The sequence below is a fragment of the Phyllostomus discolor genome, chromosome 3 (assembly GCF_004126475.2).
Source record: "Phyllostomus discolor isolate MPI-MPIP mPhyDis1 chromosome 3, mPhyDis1.pri.v3, whole genome shotgun sequence".
NCBI lineage: Eukaryota > Metazoa > Chordata > Mammalia > Chiroptera > Phyllostomidae > Phyllostomus > Phyllostomus discolor.
The window spans coordinates 90,128,436-90,143,786 of record NC_040905.2 but is presented as its reverse complement, the minus strand read 5'-3'; the positions used below and the strand labels follow the sequence as shown (position 1 = coordinate 90,143,786).

The 15,351-nt window shown below is 45.7% G+C and overlaps 1 protein-coding gene and 1 long non-coding RNA gene across 2 annotated transcripts; both read right to left on the bottom strand.

Annotated features, from left to right (window-relative positions):
- Window positions 1-2,671: 2,671 nt before the first annotated feature.
- LOC118499532 lies at window positions 2,672-4,790 on the bottom strand. Its single transcript, XR_004902026.1, has 2 exons — window positions 3,689-4,790; window positions 2,672-3,278 (listed from the first exon to the last, which is right to left on the bottom strand). It is a non-coding gene; the product is annotated as an uncharacterized LOC118499532 (long non-coding RNA).
- A 4,985-nt stretch (window positions 4,791-9,775) lies between these two features.
- Window positions 9,776-14,430, bottom strand: PVRIG (PVR related immunoglobulin domain containing). Its single transcript, XM_028523617.2, has 5 exons — window positions 14,233-14,430; window positions 13,798-14,145; window positions 13,585-13,708; window positions 13,435-13,492; window positions 9,776-13,333 (listed from the first exon to the last, which is right to left on the bottom strand). Exons 1-5 carry the CDS (start codon window positions 14,372-14,374, stop codon window positions 13,175-13,177), a joined length of 831 nt encoding a protein of 276 aa, XP_028379418.2. The 5' UTR covers window positions 14,375-14,430; the 3' UTR covers window positions 9,776-13,174.
- Between the last annotated feature and the right edge of the window lie 921 nt (window positions 14,431-15,351).

Here is a 15,351-nt window from a genome sequence, read left to right as displayed (position 1 = left end):
AGCATTATTTACAATAGCCCAAATTTGGAAACAGCGTAAGTGCCCATCAGTAGATGAGTGGATAAAAGGCTGTGGTACATTTACACAATGGAATACAATGTAGCAGTGAAAAAGAATGAATTCATACCTTTTATGACAGCATGGATGGAACTGGAGACTATTACACTAAGTGAAATAAGCCAGTCAATGAAAGACAAATACCATATGATCTAACTTATAAACGGAATCTAATGAACAAAATAAACTAACAACCAAAATAGAATTAAGGCACAGAAACATGAAACAGGCTGACAATTGTAAGAGAGGACGGGGGAGAGGGGACTGGTTGAAAGAAGGTGAAGGGAATAGTCAAAGAACATACGTATATGCATGGACATGGACAACCGTGAGGGAATGGACTGTGGGAATGGGAGGGGGCTGACTGAAGAGGGGCAAAGGGGGAAATTTGGGACAACTGTAATAACATAAACAATAAAATATTTAAAAGAAAAAAGCTTATATGGTGCTGAATGTCGATTATAAAACTGAAAAATTATTTAAAAATTAAATTATAATTGAAAGAGGACAAATTACACTGATACCACTGAAATACAAAATAATGAGATTTTATTAAAAATCATACACCAACAAATTGTATAATCCAAGAAGAAATTGATAAATTCCTAGAAACATTTAATTTACAAATGTCAATAAAGAAGTAGAAAATCTATCAGACCAATAATAAATAAGGAAATTGGGGCAATAATCACAAATCTACCAACAAAGAAATGATCCTGGATGAGATGGTTTCATTGAAACTACCAAACATTTCAAGAAGGATTAATGCCAATCCTTCCCAGACTCTATCAAGAAATTGTAAAGGGAACACTTCCAAACTCATTTTATGAGGCCAGAATTGCCTGCATATCAATGCCAGGTGAGGACACTATAGAAACATTTGAAAATATCCTTATTACTGAAGGATGTTTTCATTGGACACAGAATTCTGGGTTGACAGTTCTTGTCTTTCAGCACTTTAAAAATGTAGTTTTGACCATATGACCCAGCAACCCCTCTTTTGGTTATCTATTTGAAAAATTCAAAAACATTTATTTGTAAAAATAAATGCACCTGTGTTCATTGCAGCATTATTCACAGTGGCCAAGACATGGAAATAACCAAAGTATTCTTTGATAGATGATTGGATCAAGAAGATGTGGTACATATATACAATGGAATATTGTTCAGCCACAAGAAAAGATGAAATACTACATTTGCAACAACTTGATGGATCTTGAGGATATTATGATAAGTGAAATATGTTAGAAAGTCAAGAACCATATGATTTTACTCATATGTGGGATATAAAACTGAAAGCAACAACTGAACAAACAAGAACTCACAGACACAGACAATACGATGGTTACCAGAGGGAAAGGTGGGTGGGGAAGGTGGGGAAGGGTAAAGGGGATCAAACATATGATAACAGAAGAGGATTTGATTTTGAGTGGCAAAAACACAATGCCATATAGAGATGATGTATTATAGAGCTGTACTCTTGAAACCTATATAATTTTATTGATCAGTGTCAGCCCAATAAATTTAATAAAAACTTTTAAAAAAGGAAAAGGGGGAAAATGTTATCTCTGCCTCCACATTTTATGATGAAAAACCTGCAGTCATGTATATATATTGTTCCCCTGCTTTGTTATTTTTTGGCTGCTTTTGAGCTTCATTTATTTATCTTAAGTTTGATATGATGTGTCTGGACATCGTTTTCTTTGACTTTATCCTGCCTGGGGTTGCATGAGTTTCTTAAATCTCTCAATTTATATCTTCTACCACATTGAGAAGTTTTAGCCATTGTTTGCTCAAATATTTCTTTTTGCATTGATCTCTATCTCTTCTTCCAGAATTCCAATGACACATATGTTAGACCTTTTTATGTTGCCTCATGGGTCTTTAAAGCTCTGTTGATTATTTTTAGCCCTGGTTGGTGTAGCTCAGTGGATTGAGTGCTGGCCTGCAAACCAAAGAGTCGCTGGTTCAATTCCCAGTCAGGGCACATGCTTGGGTTGTGGGCCAGGTCCCCAGTGGGGGCCATGTGAGAAGCAACCACACATTGATGTTTCTCTCCCTCTCTTTCTCCCTCCCTTCCCATCTCTCTAAAAATAAATAATAAATAAAACATTAAAAAAATTCTTAAAGCTCTGTTCATTTTTTAAAATCTTATTTTTCTCGATTGTTCAGGTTGAATGATTTCTTTTGATCTATTGTTACATTATAGGTTCTTTTTCTCTCATCTCTATTCTGCTATTGGACTCTTTCAATTCACTTTTTTGTATCAGCTACCATATTTGTCAGCTGTAAAAATTCCCATTTGGCTCTTTTATGGCTCTTACTTTCTGCTGAGAATGCCTTTCTTTCCATTCATTTCAAGACTGTTCACCTTTATGCGCTGGCTGGTGTCACTCAGTGGATTGAGTGCCAGCCTGCAAACCAAAAGGTCACTGGTTTGATTCCCAGTCAGGGCACATGCCTGGGTTGTGGGGCATGTGCCCTGACTGGGAACACGTCTCCAGCTGGGGGCATGCGAGAAGCAACAGATTTATGTAACTCTTTCACATTGATGTTTCTCTTCCTCTCTATCTCCTTCTCTTTCCCTCTCTAAAAAGAAATAAACTCTTAAAAAAAAAAAGACTGTTCACCTTTATTTCATGGAACATCATGATGTTAAAGTCTTTGACTAATAATTCCAACATTTGTGTCTTTTGCCTGTGGGTTGTTGAGATTTTCCTACTTCTTGTATGTCAAGTAATTTTGGTAACATCCAGGATATTTTAAGTATTTTTCTGAGCTTCTGGGCCCTATTAAAAGCCTTTAAAGAATGTTGATTTCTCTGTTTTGGTAGACAATGAGCTAACTAGGTTCAGACGACAAGTCCCAACATGGCTTCTGTGGGCTGTGGTTCCAATGCCATTTGCATTTTCAAATATTTGTGTGTTTGGATTTGTCCTGTGCATGTATTCCACCCCTTCCTTTCCTCCTCTCTTCCCACTCCCTGCCCCCAGGCCATTCTGAGACTATGGTGGGGAATCTACACCACAGTTTCATTCTCGAAGTCTTTGGTATGTGTTTATGGATCGTTTCCATGTATGGTATCTCGGCGGTGGGCCTGGGACTTCATATGCAGCCTATGGAATCCCTTTCTCAAGCTTGCTCCTTTTACATACAGAAAGCCAGTGTTTTAGTTTGCTTAGGCACTTCTTGTCATACACTTCCTGTAACTGCATCTTCCACTTGCGGGGAAGCAGTGGGAGGAAACACTGAGTAAAAAGCAAGGGGATTTCCCCTACCCTTTTTCAACCCTAGGGGCTCCAGTTGTCAGTTTTTGTGGTCAGGCAAGAAGACTTTTTTCTCTCTTCTAGTCTCTGTCACTGTGGTCATGTATGTTGGTGATGCTGCTATGTTGCCACTACTGTGACAAGAGGGCATCTTTGAGAGAGGGACTTGCTTTTGGGCAAGGTTGGGTGGGGTTAGAAATGAAACTAGGGTTTCCCCCTACTCTCCCTGTCCTAGTCCTCTGACCAGGAGGGTTTCTCTTGGAGCTTTCCCCCCGTGCCTGCTATGCACTTCTGGGATTCAGGATGTTCTGAGCCCTAGCTGGGAGATAGGGGAGGATAAAAACAAAACAAAACGGTAAACTCACTGCCATATTTTCCCTTGAGTTTTGACACCTCTCTCCAATCTGTCTCCTATTATTTACTTTTCTGAGTCTTCCAATAGTTTCTTTATGTATTCTGTCCAGGGTTTTAGTTGCAGTCAATAGAGGAGGTAGGGTGCAGTGCGTTTACTCAACCAGAACTGGAATCCCTACACATTGGCCTTTTAAATCTCACAAATGAGACATTGTTGCCATTGTTTTGTAAGCTTAATATTTGTTTTGGTTTACCTGCATCCTTACTTTTTTCTCATCATTCCCTTTTGCCCCACAGACTTTACTTCTTTCTGTTACTTTTATTCTGTCTGAAAATGTCGTTATTTTGCTAGTGTTCTTGAAAATAATTTATCTGGGTACATAACTTTAGGTCGACATTGTTTTTCCTTCACAATTCAAACATGCCATTGCACTGTCTTCTGAGTTCCATTGAGAAGTTAGCTGTTTATTTGTGGCTATTCTGTAGAAATGGCTTTTCATTTTGTCTGCTATTAACATCTCTTTGTTTTGGGCATTTACAGTTTCACTAAAAGGCTTCTAACAGTGGACTTCTTTTTATTTATTATGCTTCAAATTTATTGGGCTTCTTGAATCAATACAGGGAAATTTTTAGCCATTGTCTCTTCAAATACTGCTTCTTTACCAGTTTTCTAGTCTCTCTTTCTTAAGTCATATTATTAGACATGGCAGACATTCTTATTCTGTCTTTTACTTCTGATTTTTTCCTTCATGTTTCCCATCTCTGTGTTTTCATGCTGCATTCTAATAATATCTTTGGACCTATTTTTAGTCTGCCCACTAATTTTTATCTCCAGTTGTATTCAATTTGTTAAGTTATCCATCTACTTTTTCATTTCAATTTTTGTTTTAGATTACTAGAATTTCCATTTGTGGTTTTCCCCATCTGGTCATTTTTACATGCTTCTGTTTCATACTACCACTGTCTTCTTTTATTTCCTTAAACATTATTTTGTAATATGTGTCAGATAATTCTAATGTCAGCAGTTGTTGAGGGTCTAATTCTGCAGTTAATTGTTTCTGCTGTTCTCTTAGACATGAATACTTGTTTTATTCTACTTGATTTTTTATTTTAAAAAAGGTTTTTTTAATTTATTTTAGAGAGGGGAAGGGAGGGAGAAAAAGAGGGAGAGAAACATCAATGTGTGGTTGCCTCCCACGTGCTCCTTGTTGAGAACCTGGCCCACAACCCATGCATGTGCCCCAACTGGGAATCGAACCAGCGACCCTTTGGTTCACAGGCTGGCACTCAATCCACTGAGCCACACCAGCCAGGACTGTACTTGATGATTTTTTAAAATTGCTATTTCATTGCTTGGAACTTAATCTGTGGGGATTCTGTGAGGCCTAGATCTAAGAGTCTTTCTCCAGAGGAGATCTGTGTCTACATCTGCTAGGTCAGGTATGCTACCCACTAGAGGGTCACATTAAATGACATTGTTGGCTTTGTATTTTCCAAGCCTCATAGGCACTGTGAATTCTGGTTTAAACCCTCAAGAGTGTTATGAGTGGTTAGGGATGCTCTTGGGAGATATTTTTCATTCTTTCAACCCCACCACCTCCTCTTCTTTTTCTTCTAGCTCACTATCTGAGGGTTTAGTGTTTTAGGGGTCCTGGCGTTGTGCAGAAGTCTCATCTGATCTCCATTTTGCTCTGGCTCATGTTTGTCTCTTATCACTGGGGAGTTGGAGGCTTGTTAAAGCTCAATCATTATGTTTGGTCCTTGGGGACTGGATGAGGTATGCAAAGTATCTTCTAGGATACATTCATTAATAACTTGCCTTTTACTCTTGTGATACGTGATTGATAAGAGATATAAATTCTTCCCATGAACTTGGCTTCTTCTGCATGCTGAAGGCGGTTGGTGTCCTTAGGGTGCTGGGGGGGGGATGCTGTGGCTTTGGGACAATATGGGGCTGTGTCAGCACTGACGGGAGCCTGGTTTCCTGAGGACCTGCTGGGGACATGCCACTGAGGGATGAAAAGGTGACTAGGGAGACTGGGGTCCCAAGGACACCTATTACATTAAGGCTACTCTACCGAGATGGGGAGATGTAGCAGCTCTATCCAATACATAGAAATAAACACAGGAAGGCAGCCAGAATGAGCAGACAAAGAAACATGCTCCAACTGAAAAAAAATAGAAAACAAAGTGGAAATAAATAATCTACCAGATGCAAAGTTCAAAACACTGGTTATAAGAATGTTCAGTGAACTTAAGGGGAGAATAGATGAATTCAGGTGAGAACTTTTAATAGAGGTAGAAAACATAAAATGGAGATAAAAACACATAAAAAGGAACCAGTCAGAAATGAAAAGTATAACTGAAATGAAGAATCCTTAGTGAAAGTCAACAGCAGATTAGATGAAGCAGAGGATTGAATCAGAAATTTTTGAAGATAAAGCAGCCAAAAGCACCCAGTGAAAACTTCAAAAAGAAAAATAATTTTTAAAAAATGAAGATAGTTTAAGGGGCTTCTGGGACAACATCAAGCATAACAACATTCATATCATAGGGGTACCAGAAAGAGAGAGAGCAAAGGATTGAAAACCTGTTTGAGGAAATAATGTCAGAAAATTTCCCTAACCCAGTGAAGGACATGGTCATAGAAGTTTATGAAGCACAGATAGTTCCAAATGAGATGAACCCAAAGAGGCCCACACCAAGATACATCATATTTAAAATGCCAAAGGTTAAAGACAAAGAGAATCTTAAAAGCAGTAAGAGAAAAGCAATTATTTACTTACAAGTGAGCTCCCATAAGACTGATTTCTCGACAGAAACTTTGCAGGCCAGAGGGATTGGCACAACATGTTTAAAATGATGAAAAGCAAGGAACTACGACTAAGATTACTCTATCCAGCAAAGCTGTAATCTAGAATCAAAGAACAGATAAAAAGCTTCCCAGACTAGAAAAAGCTAAAGGAGTTCATTACCACCAAACCAGTATTACAAGCAATGTTAAAAGGTCTTCTTTAAAGAAAAATAAAAATATATGAATAGTAAAATGGCAATAACTACTTACTTATCAATAATTACTTTAAATGTAAATTGATTAAGTGTTCCAATCAGAAGACACAGGGTAGCTGAATGGATAACAAACAAGACCCATACAAATGCTGCCTCCAAGAGACCCACTTTAGAGCATTTGATTTATTGCTCCCTGGCATGTATTCTCACTTGGTTGAAATTAAACTAATAAAAATCTTTAAAAACATAAGAAAAAAAGAAGAAGGGACCCACTTCAGACTGAAAGACACACACACACTGAAAGTAAAGGGATAGAAAGATATTTCATACACATGGAAACAAACAAACAAAAAGCCGGGGTAGCAATACTTAGACAAAAAAGACTTTAAAACAAAGGCATTAACAAGAGACAAAGAAGAACCTAGCAATTCCACTTCTGGGTATTTGTCCAAAGAAATCCAAAACACTAATTCAAAAAGGCATATGCATCCCTATATTCACTGCAGCAGTGTTTACAATGGCCAAGATATAGAAACAATCTAAGTATCCATAGATGGATGAATGGATAAATAAGAGGTGGTCCATATATGCAATGGAATATTACTCAGCCATAATGAAATGTTGTCATCTACAACAATATGAATAGACCTAGAAGGTATTACAATAGTGAAATGGGTCAGAGAGAGAAGGACAAATGCCATCTGATTTCACTTATATGTGAAATTAAAAAACAAGACAAAATGAACAAACATAAACATTCCATTCATAGATTCAGAGAACATTTTGATGATTGCCAGGTGGGAGGGGTTTTGAAGGATGGGTGAAAGGGGGGAAGGGATTAAGATGTGAAAATTGCCAGTTACAAAACAATCACAAGGTTGTAAGGTACAGCATGGGGAATAAAGTCAATAATACTGTGATAACTGTGCATGGTGTCAGATGGGTATGAGACTTACTGGGGTGATCACTTTGTAAGTCACATAACTGTCTAATCAATATGTTGTACACCTGAAACCAATGTAATATTGTATGTCAACTATAATTAAAAAATAAAAATGATTTCAAAAGAGAACATTAAAAATATATACATATACTCATTCGGATGACCAAAATACATTTGCCAGGTATACTTGGTCTTCATCTACATTTCTTGGCTTACATCTCCCCAAACCTTTGGAAGTCTTTTATGTAAGTTTTGAAGCCAATAGTATGAGTTTTCCAACTTTGTTCTTTTTCAAAATTGTTTTGTTTTTTCTGCAGTAGGCACTTTTGGTTTTCCCTGTAAGTTTTATAATCTGCTGGCAAATTTCTACAAAGAAGTCTGGTAGGATTTTTATTAAGAAGGCATTGAGTCTGTACATATTGTACATTTGGGAAGAATTGGACTCTTAACAATGAGCCTTCCAATCTATAAATATGCCATACTTCTCTATTTATAACTTTTGATTTCTCTCATCAATATTTTGTGTGCAGATCTTGCCCCTTCCTAAGACAAGGTCTGGGCTCTAGGCGGGGGCAGGTCGATATGCCCCCACCTTGCCTGTGTCTCAAGCATCTCAACTTCATCTGTCTCTTGTTGGTTCCTTGATTGTCACCCATTCCCTGGAACATGCTCCTATCCACCTTCCATCTCAGTGAGTGGCATTTCTTCTGCCTAGTCGCTCAAGCTGAAAAACAGCATCACCCTTGAGACCATCCTTAATCCCCTCCCAGCAATGAGGAACAACTCTGTCTCCAAAACATATTTTGAATCCATCCATTTCTTTCTATTTATATTCCACCATCCTTGACTCAGGTACCCCCATCTTCCATCTGGATGATTCAATTGTTCCTACTTCCACTTTTCTGCCCTGCCTCCCACACAGGTGTTTTTTACCCAGATAGGTCTTTTTGTTTTTAATAATGTAAATCTGGTTATTTTATTGCTCTACTTAAAACCAACCCTGGATTTTATAACAATATCCTTATAATAAAATCCTGATCTCACCCTGGCTGGTGTGGTTCAGTAGACTGAGTGCCAGCCTGCGAACAAAAGGGTGGCTAGTTCGATTCCCAGCCAGGGCAGAAGCCTGGGTTGCAGGCCAGGTCCCCAGCAGGGGGCACCCAAGAGGCAACTGCACATTGATGTTTCTTCCTTCTCTTTCTCCCTCCCTTTCCATCTCTAAAAATAAATAAATAAAATCTTTAAAAAAAAATCCTGACCCCTTCTGTCAGCTTTGCCTGCTGCTCTCACTCACCTTATTTCAAACATACTGAGCTGCTTTGGGCCCCTGAAATGCCCAGCTCTTTTCAGCCTCTGGGCCTTTGTCTGTCTTTCCCTGCCTGGAAGGGTCTCCCCACGATTGTTGCCTACACAACTCCCACTTACCTTCAGATTTTATTTTAAATGTCTACTTGGAGCACCTTCTCAAAGCACCCCGATATTTTAATTTTAACATTTGTAATGTTAGTTTATTTACTTTTCTCCAAACAGCCCAGCTTTCCAAGTGAGCTGACTCATTTCACAGATGCTGAAATGAAACTATTTAAGGACCCAGCTATGGAAATTCCAGATGTCACTGGCCACATCAGCAGTTTTGAAGTTGGAGAGCTTCCCTTGCCCATGGCTGGGCCAACAGATCTATTAATACAGTATCCTCTGCATTTGTGCATCCCTGTGTTGAAAATGGGGGTAGAGTCTGTGGTTTCTTTTTGGGGAGATGCTCCTCTATGGGGTCTGGGAGAGGTCCAGAGAAGAGGAGGCTCTCTTAGCTCCTCTGTCCCTTTCAGCCCCTGCCTCATGCTGGCCAGGGTCTTGTCTTGCTGGCTAAGCCCTGACACCTCTCTGTCTGATTCCTTCTTTCCAGGTCCCAGGTCCATGCCATTCACTGTTGCAGCCTCTTGGCCACCTCAGCTCGAGGTAGGTGGGTGCCCAGAACGGGCTGGGAGCTAGGTCACAATGTGGACCAGTGTTCTACAGCGTACCTGGCAAGGGTATGAGGCTCCCCAGCAAACTGGTGGCCCGTGGTCACCCATCACTACCACCCTCCCCCCGTGGGTGGGCGGGTGGGTGTGGCACTCAGGTTCCAGCACTTTGTGTGGGTACCTCACAAAGGACCTCAGGGAGGGGGAGTTCCACTGCTGGGCACCTTGACTGGCCTCCTAGGAGTCTGGACAGGGCGGTGGCAGCTGGGGGTTCAGAGCCAAGAGTAGCTGGACAGCAGGGATCAGGAGGAGCAGTGGGCCACATGGATGTTGGGGGCGAACAGAGGAGGCAGGGGGTTGTGGCGGGGAGAGAAGGGAAGGCACTAAAGGAGATGAAATGAAGGGACCAGGAGTGAGCTCCCAGGACAGGTGGCGGGACATGGGTAGGGAGGAGGGCTGCGGCAGGCTGGAAGTGGGGACGAGCCCGAGAGTAGTTAGGGCTGAGCCATGGAAGGAGGGCTCCGTGGTTGCTGAGGGGCAGATCGTCAGGGCAGACAGATTCTGGGACCCACTGCTGGACCACAGTGGGGTTGGGTGGGGTTTGGGGGATCAGCTGACCACTGGTGGAGGTGGTCAGGGGTTCCATCCAGAGTGCTGCTGGACAGGGGCGGGCTGAGGAGGGGGTGAGGGTCACAGTCGCCAGTGGGCCACAACCCTGTGCGACCCCAAGATGCCTCCAAGGATCCTATTCTCTCTGGCAGGGCTAGTGTCTTCTGCAGAAGTACCTCCCAGCAACCCTCGGGAGCAGCCGTGCCACTGGGCAGCAGGTGTCGTTGCAGGGCCAACTCATCCGACCCCAAATGCCCGGGGCCTCCATGGGTACCCACCAATGCGCTCTGACCTCTCCCCACCGCCCCAGCGAGGTGGAGTTTGGGGCAGCAAATGTGTCCAGGGCCAGGCGGGGAGTCCCAGGCCTCCTCTCCCCCAAATGCTACGAGCACCTCTTTCTTCCAGTCTGTGACCCTGGGCTCAGGCTCCACATCTGTTAAATACACTATTGAAAATACCTACTACCTTCCCCTTGGGTTGCTGAAGTCCCAAATAAGATACTCCAGGCAGAGCTGCTTGGTACTGGGCCCTAATGCACAGTCCCCACTCACTTCAGGCCTTATCACCCTTACTACTTGCCAGATGAGCAAGTGAGCCTCGCAGAGGTTAAGTCCTCTGGGTCCCACAGCCAGGGAGTAAGTAGCCCTTGGGATCAAACCCAGGGCAAGTTCAAAGCACAAGCCTTCTCTTGGGTTATGTGTGAGGGCACAACCTGGGTGCCTGTCTGTGGATATCCTGGGGCTGATTCAGTTCTGTCTACTTGAGCAAGTCCTCTTTCGGGTCCCAGTTTCTACACTTGTTGAATGAATGTGAGCATGATCTCCCAGACTGGGTCTGAGAAGGGGGCCTGGACTGCTGATCCCCCAGGCTGTGTCCAGCCACATACCCACAAATGTAGAGCCACAAGATGGTCCTCTCAGCTGCTCCCCTCAGCACTGCTGGGTCTGGCACTCGGGGGTGGACACTTGGGAGCAGACCAGCTGCAGAGATTCCCTTCACCTCCAGGATATTGGTTCTGCATACCACGAAGACCAGGCTGGGCTGTGGCCTCCTGAGCTTGTTTGTGGAAGACCAGCTCAGGCCAGAGGACCTCTCCCTCAACTCCCTTAGAGGCAAGTAGCCTGGCTGGCAGCTGGGCTAGGGGCTGGGGAATCCTCAGAGCTCCCCTTGTCCCATGAATGGCACTTCCCTTCCTAGAGAAGTAAACCTCCTAAGGCCTCCCCTGAGACCCTGCAAGCCCCACTGCCCCCCAGACCCCTGTCCCTGGTCTCAACATGGTTCCAAAGTGGCTGGGCCCTCAGCTACTTCCTCCCCTACTGACATCTTTCTCACCCTCCGTAGGGACTTCCACAGCAACCCCTCCCCTCTCCTTTAGACCCCCAGCCCTGCAGGGACCACTGAGCTGTCTAGGCAAGTGCCAGGGGCTCCTCCTCAGAGGAGGATGATCACTGGCTGAGGGAGGCAGGCCCAATAACCCCTTCACCACCCCCTCACCATGTCTGGTCCACCTTCTCCCCAGCACAGTGTGGAGTTGGTGGCTGGATGGGCCTGGGTTCTGAGAAGGCCTCTTTTGAGCACAACTGGAATAGTAAGCTGGTTTTCTAGAAGATTCTGTGGTTGAACATGGTCTCCAGGCAGGCCCTCCCTGAGACAGGCAGAAGCACAAAGGGTGGTTCCTGCTTTGGCAACTGGTTCTACATGGGATTTCCCATATGTAGGACCAAGGAAGGGGCTAAGTGGCAGGTATGCCCCTGAACTAGGATTCACCCTGGTTGGAAGTGCAGGCTCAGCCTGGCTCCAGAGCTCCACTGTCTCCCCACACTTCATGGAATCCCCCACATTCCCGTGGAGCCTCTCAGCTTACAGAGCTCTCTCACACGTTGTCTTATGTGGCAGACGTGTGATGGGGCCCAGACTGCTACGTCTGTTTACAGAAGGAGAGCTGCATCCTGGACGGGAAGATTAATGGGCAGGGGAGCGTGAGTTCAGTCCCTGTGTCAAGTGGGCCTGTGTGCTAGTGGCCAGTGGAGAGTAGTCCTGGTTCCCTAGTGACAGAGGGGGAGCAAAAGGAAGCCACTGTGGGCAGATATGAGGTAGGTGCCCTGCCTCTGAGTGTCAGCTCTGGATGGGGGACATCAGGGCTCACCCCCAGGCCATCCCAGGGAGTCCTGTTATAGGGACACTAAGTCAAACCACAAGGTCTTTTCTCAAGTTGAAGCCCCAGAAGCCCTTGTGCTGTCCTAGGACATGGTGGGGTTTGAATATGGACTATCCTGCCTGCGGCTGTCGGACCCCCAATCCTGTCAATCTCACCTGGTGTCCTTCAGCAAGGCCTGTAGGGCCAGGAGTCCCCTGCCTGACACGGCCACCCCAGCCCCAGGGACCCCTTGTCTGGGAGGGGTCAGGGTAGGGACATTGTCCTGTACTGGCGCCCTGCCCCCTCTGATTCCAACCTGGCTCCTACCTGCCAGCGGTCAAAAATACCTCTAACCTCTTAAGCTCCCAAAGAAGAAAAGGCCCAGCCAAGACCTCAGTCAAATAAACCGTTTGTTAACTTAGTTACTGACATTGCCTGGGAGGGCTGGGTACTTGAAAACAGGAAACGACCTGGCATGGGTTTTGTCACTTCTCATACACACATGTGCCCACAGGTAACCCACACGAGCACATACGCTGACCACATCCACAGCAAGTGGGCCCTGGCTGGGTGGGTGTGGAAACACTAAATAGAGGCCTAATAAGATGTGTAAACACCAATGGAAGGGGGTCCCAGAGGCCTGGGAGGTGAGGAAGGCTGAATAGAGTTGGGGCCCCTCTCATTGAACTCTCATATGTCCCTCCCTAGCTCTGGGCCCCCGAGGGTCAGAGAAAGGGATGAGGTTGGAACGGATGTGGGGAGGCCTCTCTCCTGACTGAACATAGAGTCCATTCTCAACGGAGATGAAACTGCTGCAAGCAGAGGCTGGCAGAGGTGTCTAGGGGGCAGGCGGGCGTGTTGTGTGGGTGGGGATCGGTGCCCACCTGGACAATGGCTGGGGTGGAAGGACCGTGTCCAGATCTGCCGGGCAGAAGTAGTTGGCAGTGATGGTGGCGTAGGGGATGTGGAGAGAAGCCAGGGAAGCTTGGCTGGCGGCCTGCATGGGTAATGGGGAAAAAGGCCCAAGTGAGGTTCCACATCATGGCCCCCGCTCCAGCCCACCCAGTTCCCTGCTCCAAAGCCATCCCTGATCCTCACCCTTGCTCGTGTCTGTGTTGGGAGGCTGCTGAGGGGTGGCTGAAGCTTCATGACAGACCTGGAAGAGAGTTAGGAGGGTCAGAAACAAAGCATGTGGCTGGCCCTGTGATGTAAGGGTTTAGACTAGGCCTGGCTGGGGCTAGGTCTCACCGGTGCTTCTGCCGATGCAGCAGGTAGAGAAGGTAGATGCAGCCAAAGAGGAGGATCCCTGAGACCCCCAAGATCCCGGCCAGGTCAGCCCGCAGAACAGGGGCTGGAGTAAGGGCAGGAAGCTCTGTGCACAAAGAGAGACATACTAGATTGGCGACTGGTGTCCCAATCTCCTCCCTGCCCTCCCTGGGCCCTGCTCCTCATCAGCCCTACCTTGGTCGGTGCCGAGGAGGAGGTTCCCACAGGCCTCCTGGGAGCCCTCAGGAAAGGAAGTAAACTTGCAGCAGAAGGTGGTGTTAGGACTGGGGCTTCTCGCATCAGACTCTTCCAGGGTGAGGGAGATGCTGGTTTTAGTTTCCCAGTGGGCCTGGTAGGCAGGGGGCCACTTCTTGGTGCCAAATTCTGGGTTCAACACAGCCAGCTTGGTTCCTCCAGCACCATCAGGGCCCCCGGAGCTCACAGTTACCTGGGATATAATGCTAGATCCCAGGAATCCACAGCGAACAGTGAAAGATGGGGACCTGGTGGCCATCTGAACTTGCACCCACACCTCAGGTGTCCCTGTGGGATGCAGACATAGGAAGGGCATAAGGCAGAGTCTCCAGCACATCCCCATGGCCTGTGCCTTTCTCTGGCCTTCCCACTTACCAGCAGTGATGCAGAGTGTCAGCAGTGCCAAGAGCAGGACCAGAGCCCGGGGCTTGTCCATGGCTCCCCTCTGGCCCAGGCTCTGGGGGCTGTCATGGTGAGGATAGCACCTGTTTCCGCTCTCATCGCAGGAAGTTTTCATGTGTGAGCAGGCCCAGGGGCAGCTGGGCTGTGTTCTCTGCAACCCAGATCCACTTCCTTCTCTGACCTCAGCTGGTGAACACAGGGCCATGAACCCCCCTCCCTAAGGACACTTAAAGTGACAGCGACAAGGTTTTTCCTGTCCCCGTGTTGTGCTTTAGTGTGAGCAGGTCGGGTGGCTCAGATTTCTTTACCAGCCCTGTCTGTGGGTAACCACCTCAGCAGGGCAGGCCCTGGGGACAGGTGAGGGGTTGGGAAGGGAAGAACACTGCAAAGGGACCTCAAAAGAATCTCCTTCACTCAGGAGGGAGGGAACCCTTATTTCTCCTTAGGAAGAAGGCTCTGACCCAGACCCTCCCCACTAAGAGGTAGGGAATGTGGAGGAACATGGGAAGAGGAAGACCCATAAGCAGCAGGGGCTACCTAAGAGCTAAGCCCAGCTTGACCGATCACGTATCCACTGAGGACACCCGAAGTGGGTGTCCTCACTGTCTATATGCCAGCCTATCCCACATTTAAGTCTCTGGCTCAGACCTCCCTCTCCCCCTCAACAACACAAGCAAGCCCCAGACTGAACTCTGCCTCATCTGCAGCCCACCCCCTCCCCACTGTTGAGGGCTACTGGCTTCCAACTGCACAGGCCAAAAGCATAGTTATCTGTGATTCTTCTTTCATCTCCATCCCATCAGGAAATCCTGAGGACTTTCCTTTGTGGCCACCTGATTTCTTGTCACTCCTATTGCCACCTCCCTGACTCAGGTCACTTTTTCTGCAAAGTGTTGCTCCAAATTGCTTCTCGGTTTATGGTTGATTAGAGAATGCTGCTGTATAAGCAGTAACATGCTTTGCATTCTGTCTTGTGCTGAACTTGACTCTGGGATGATAGTAACTTGGTGAGCTCAGGGTTAGAGCTAAGGGGGTTGTTGAGGACTCTCTTGTCCACTGTGTGGCAAGAAACGAGAGATGGCCCTGCCTCAG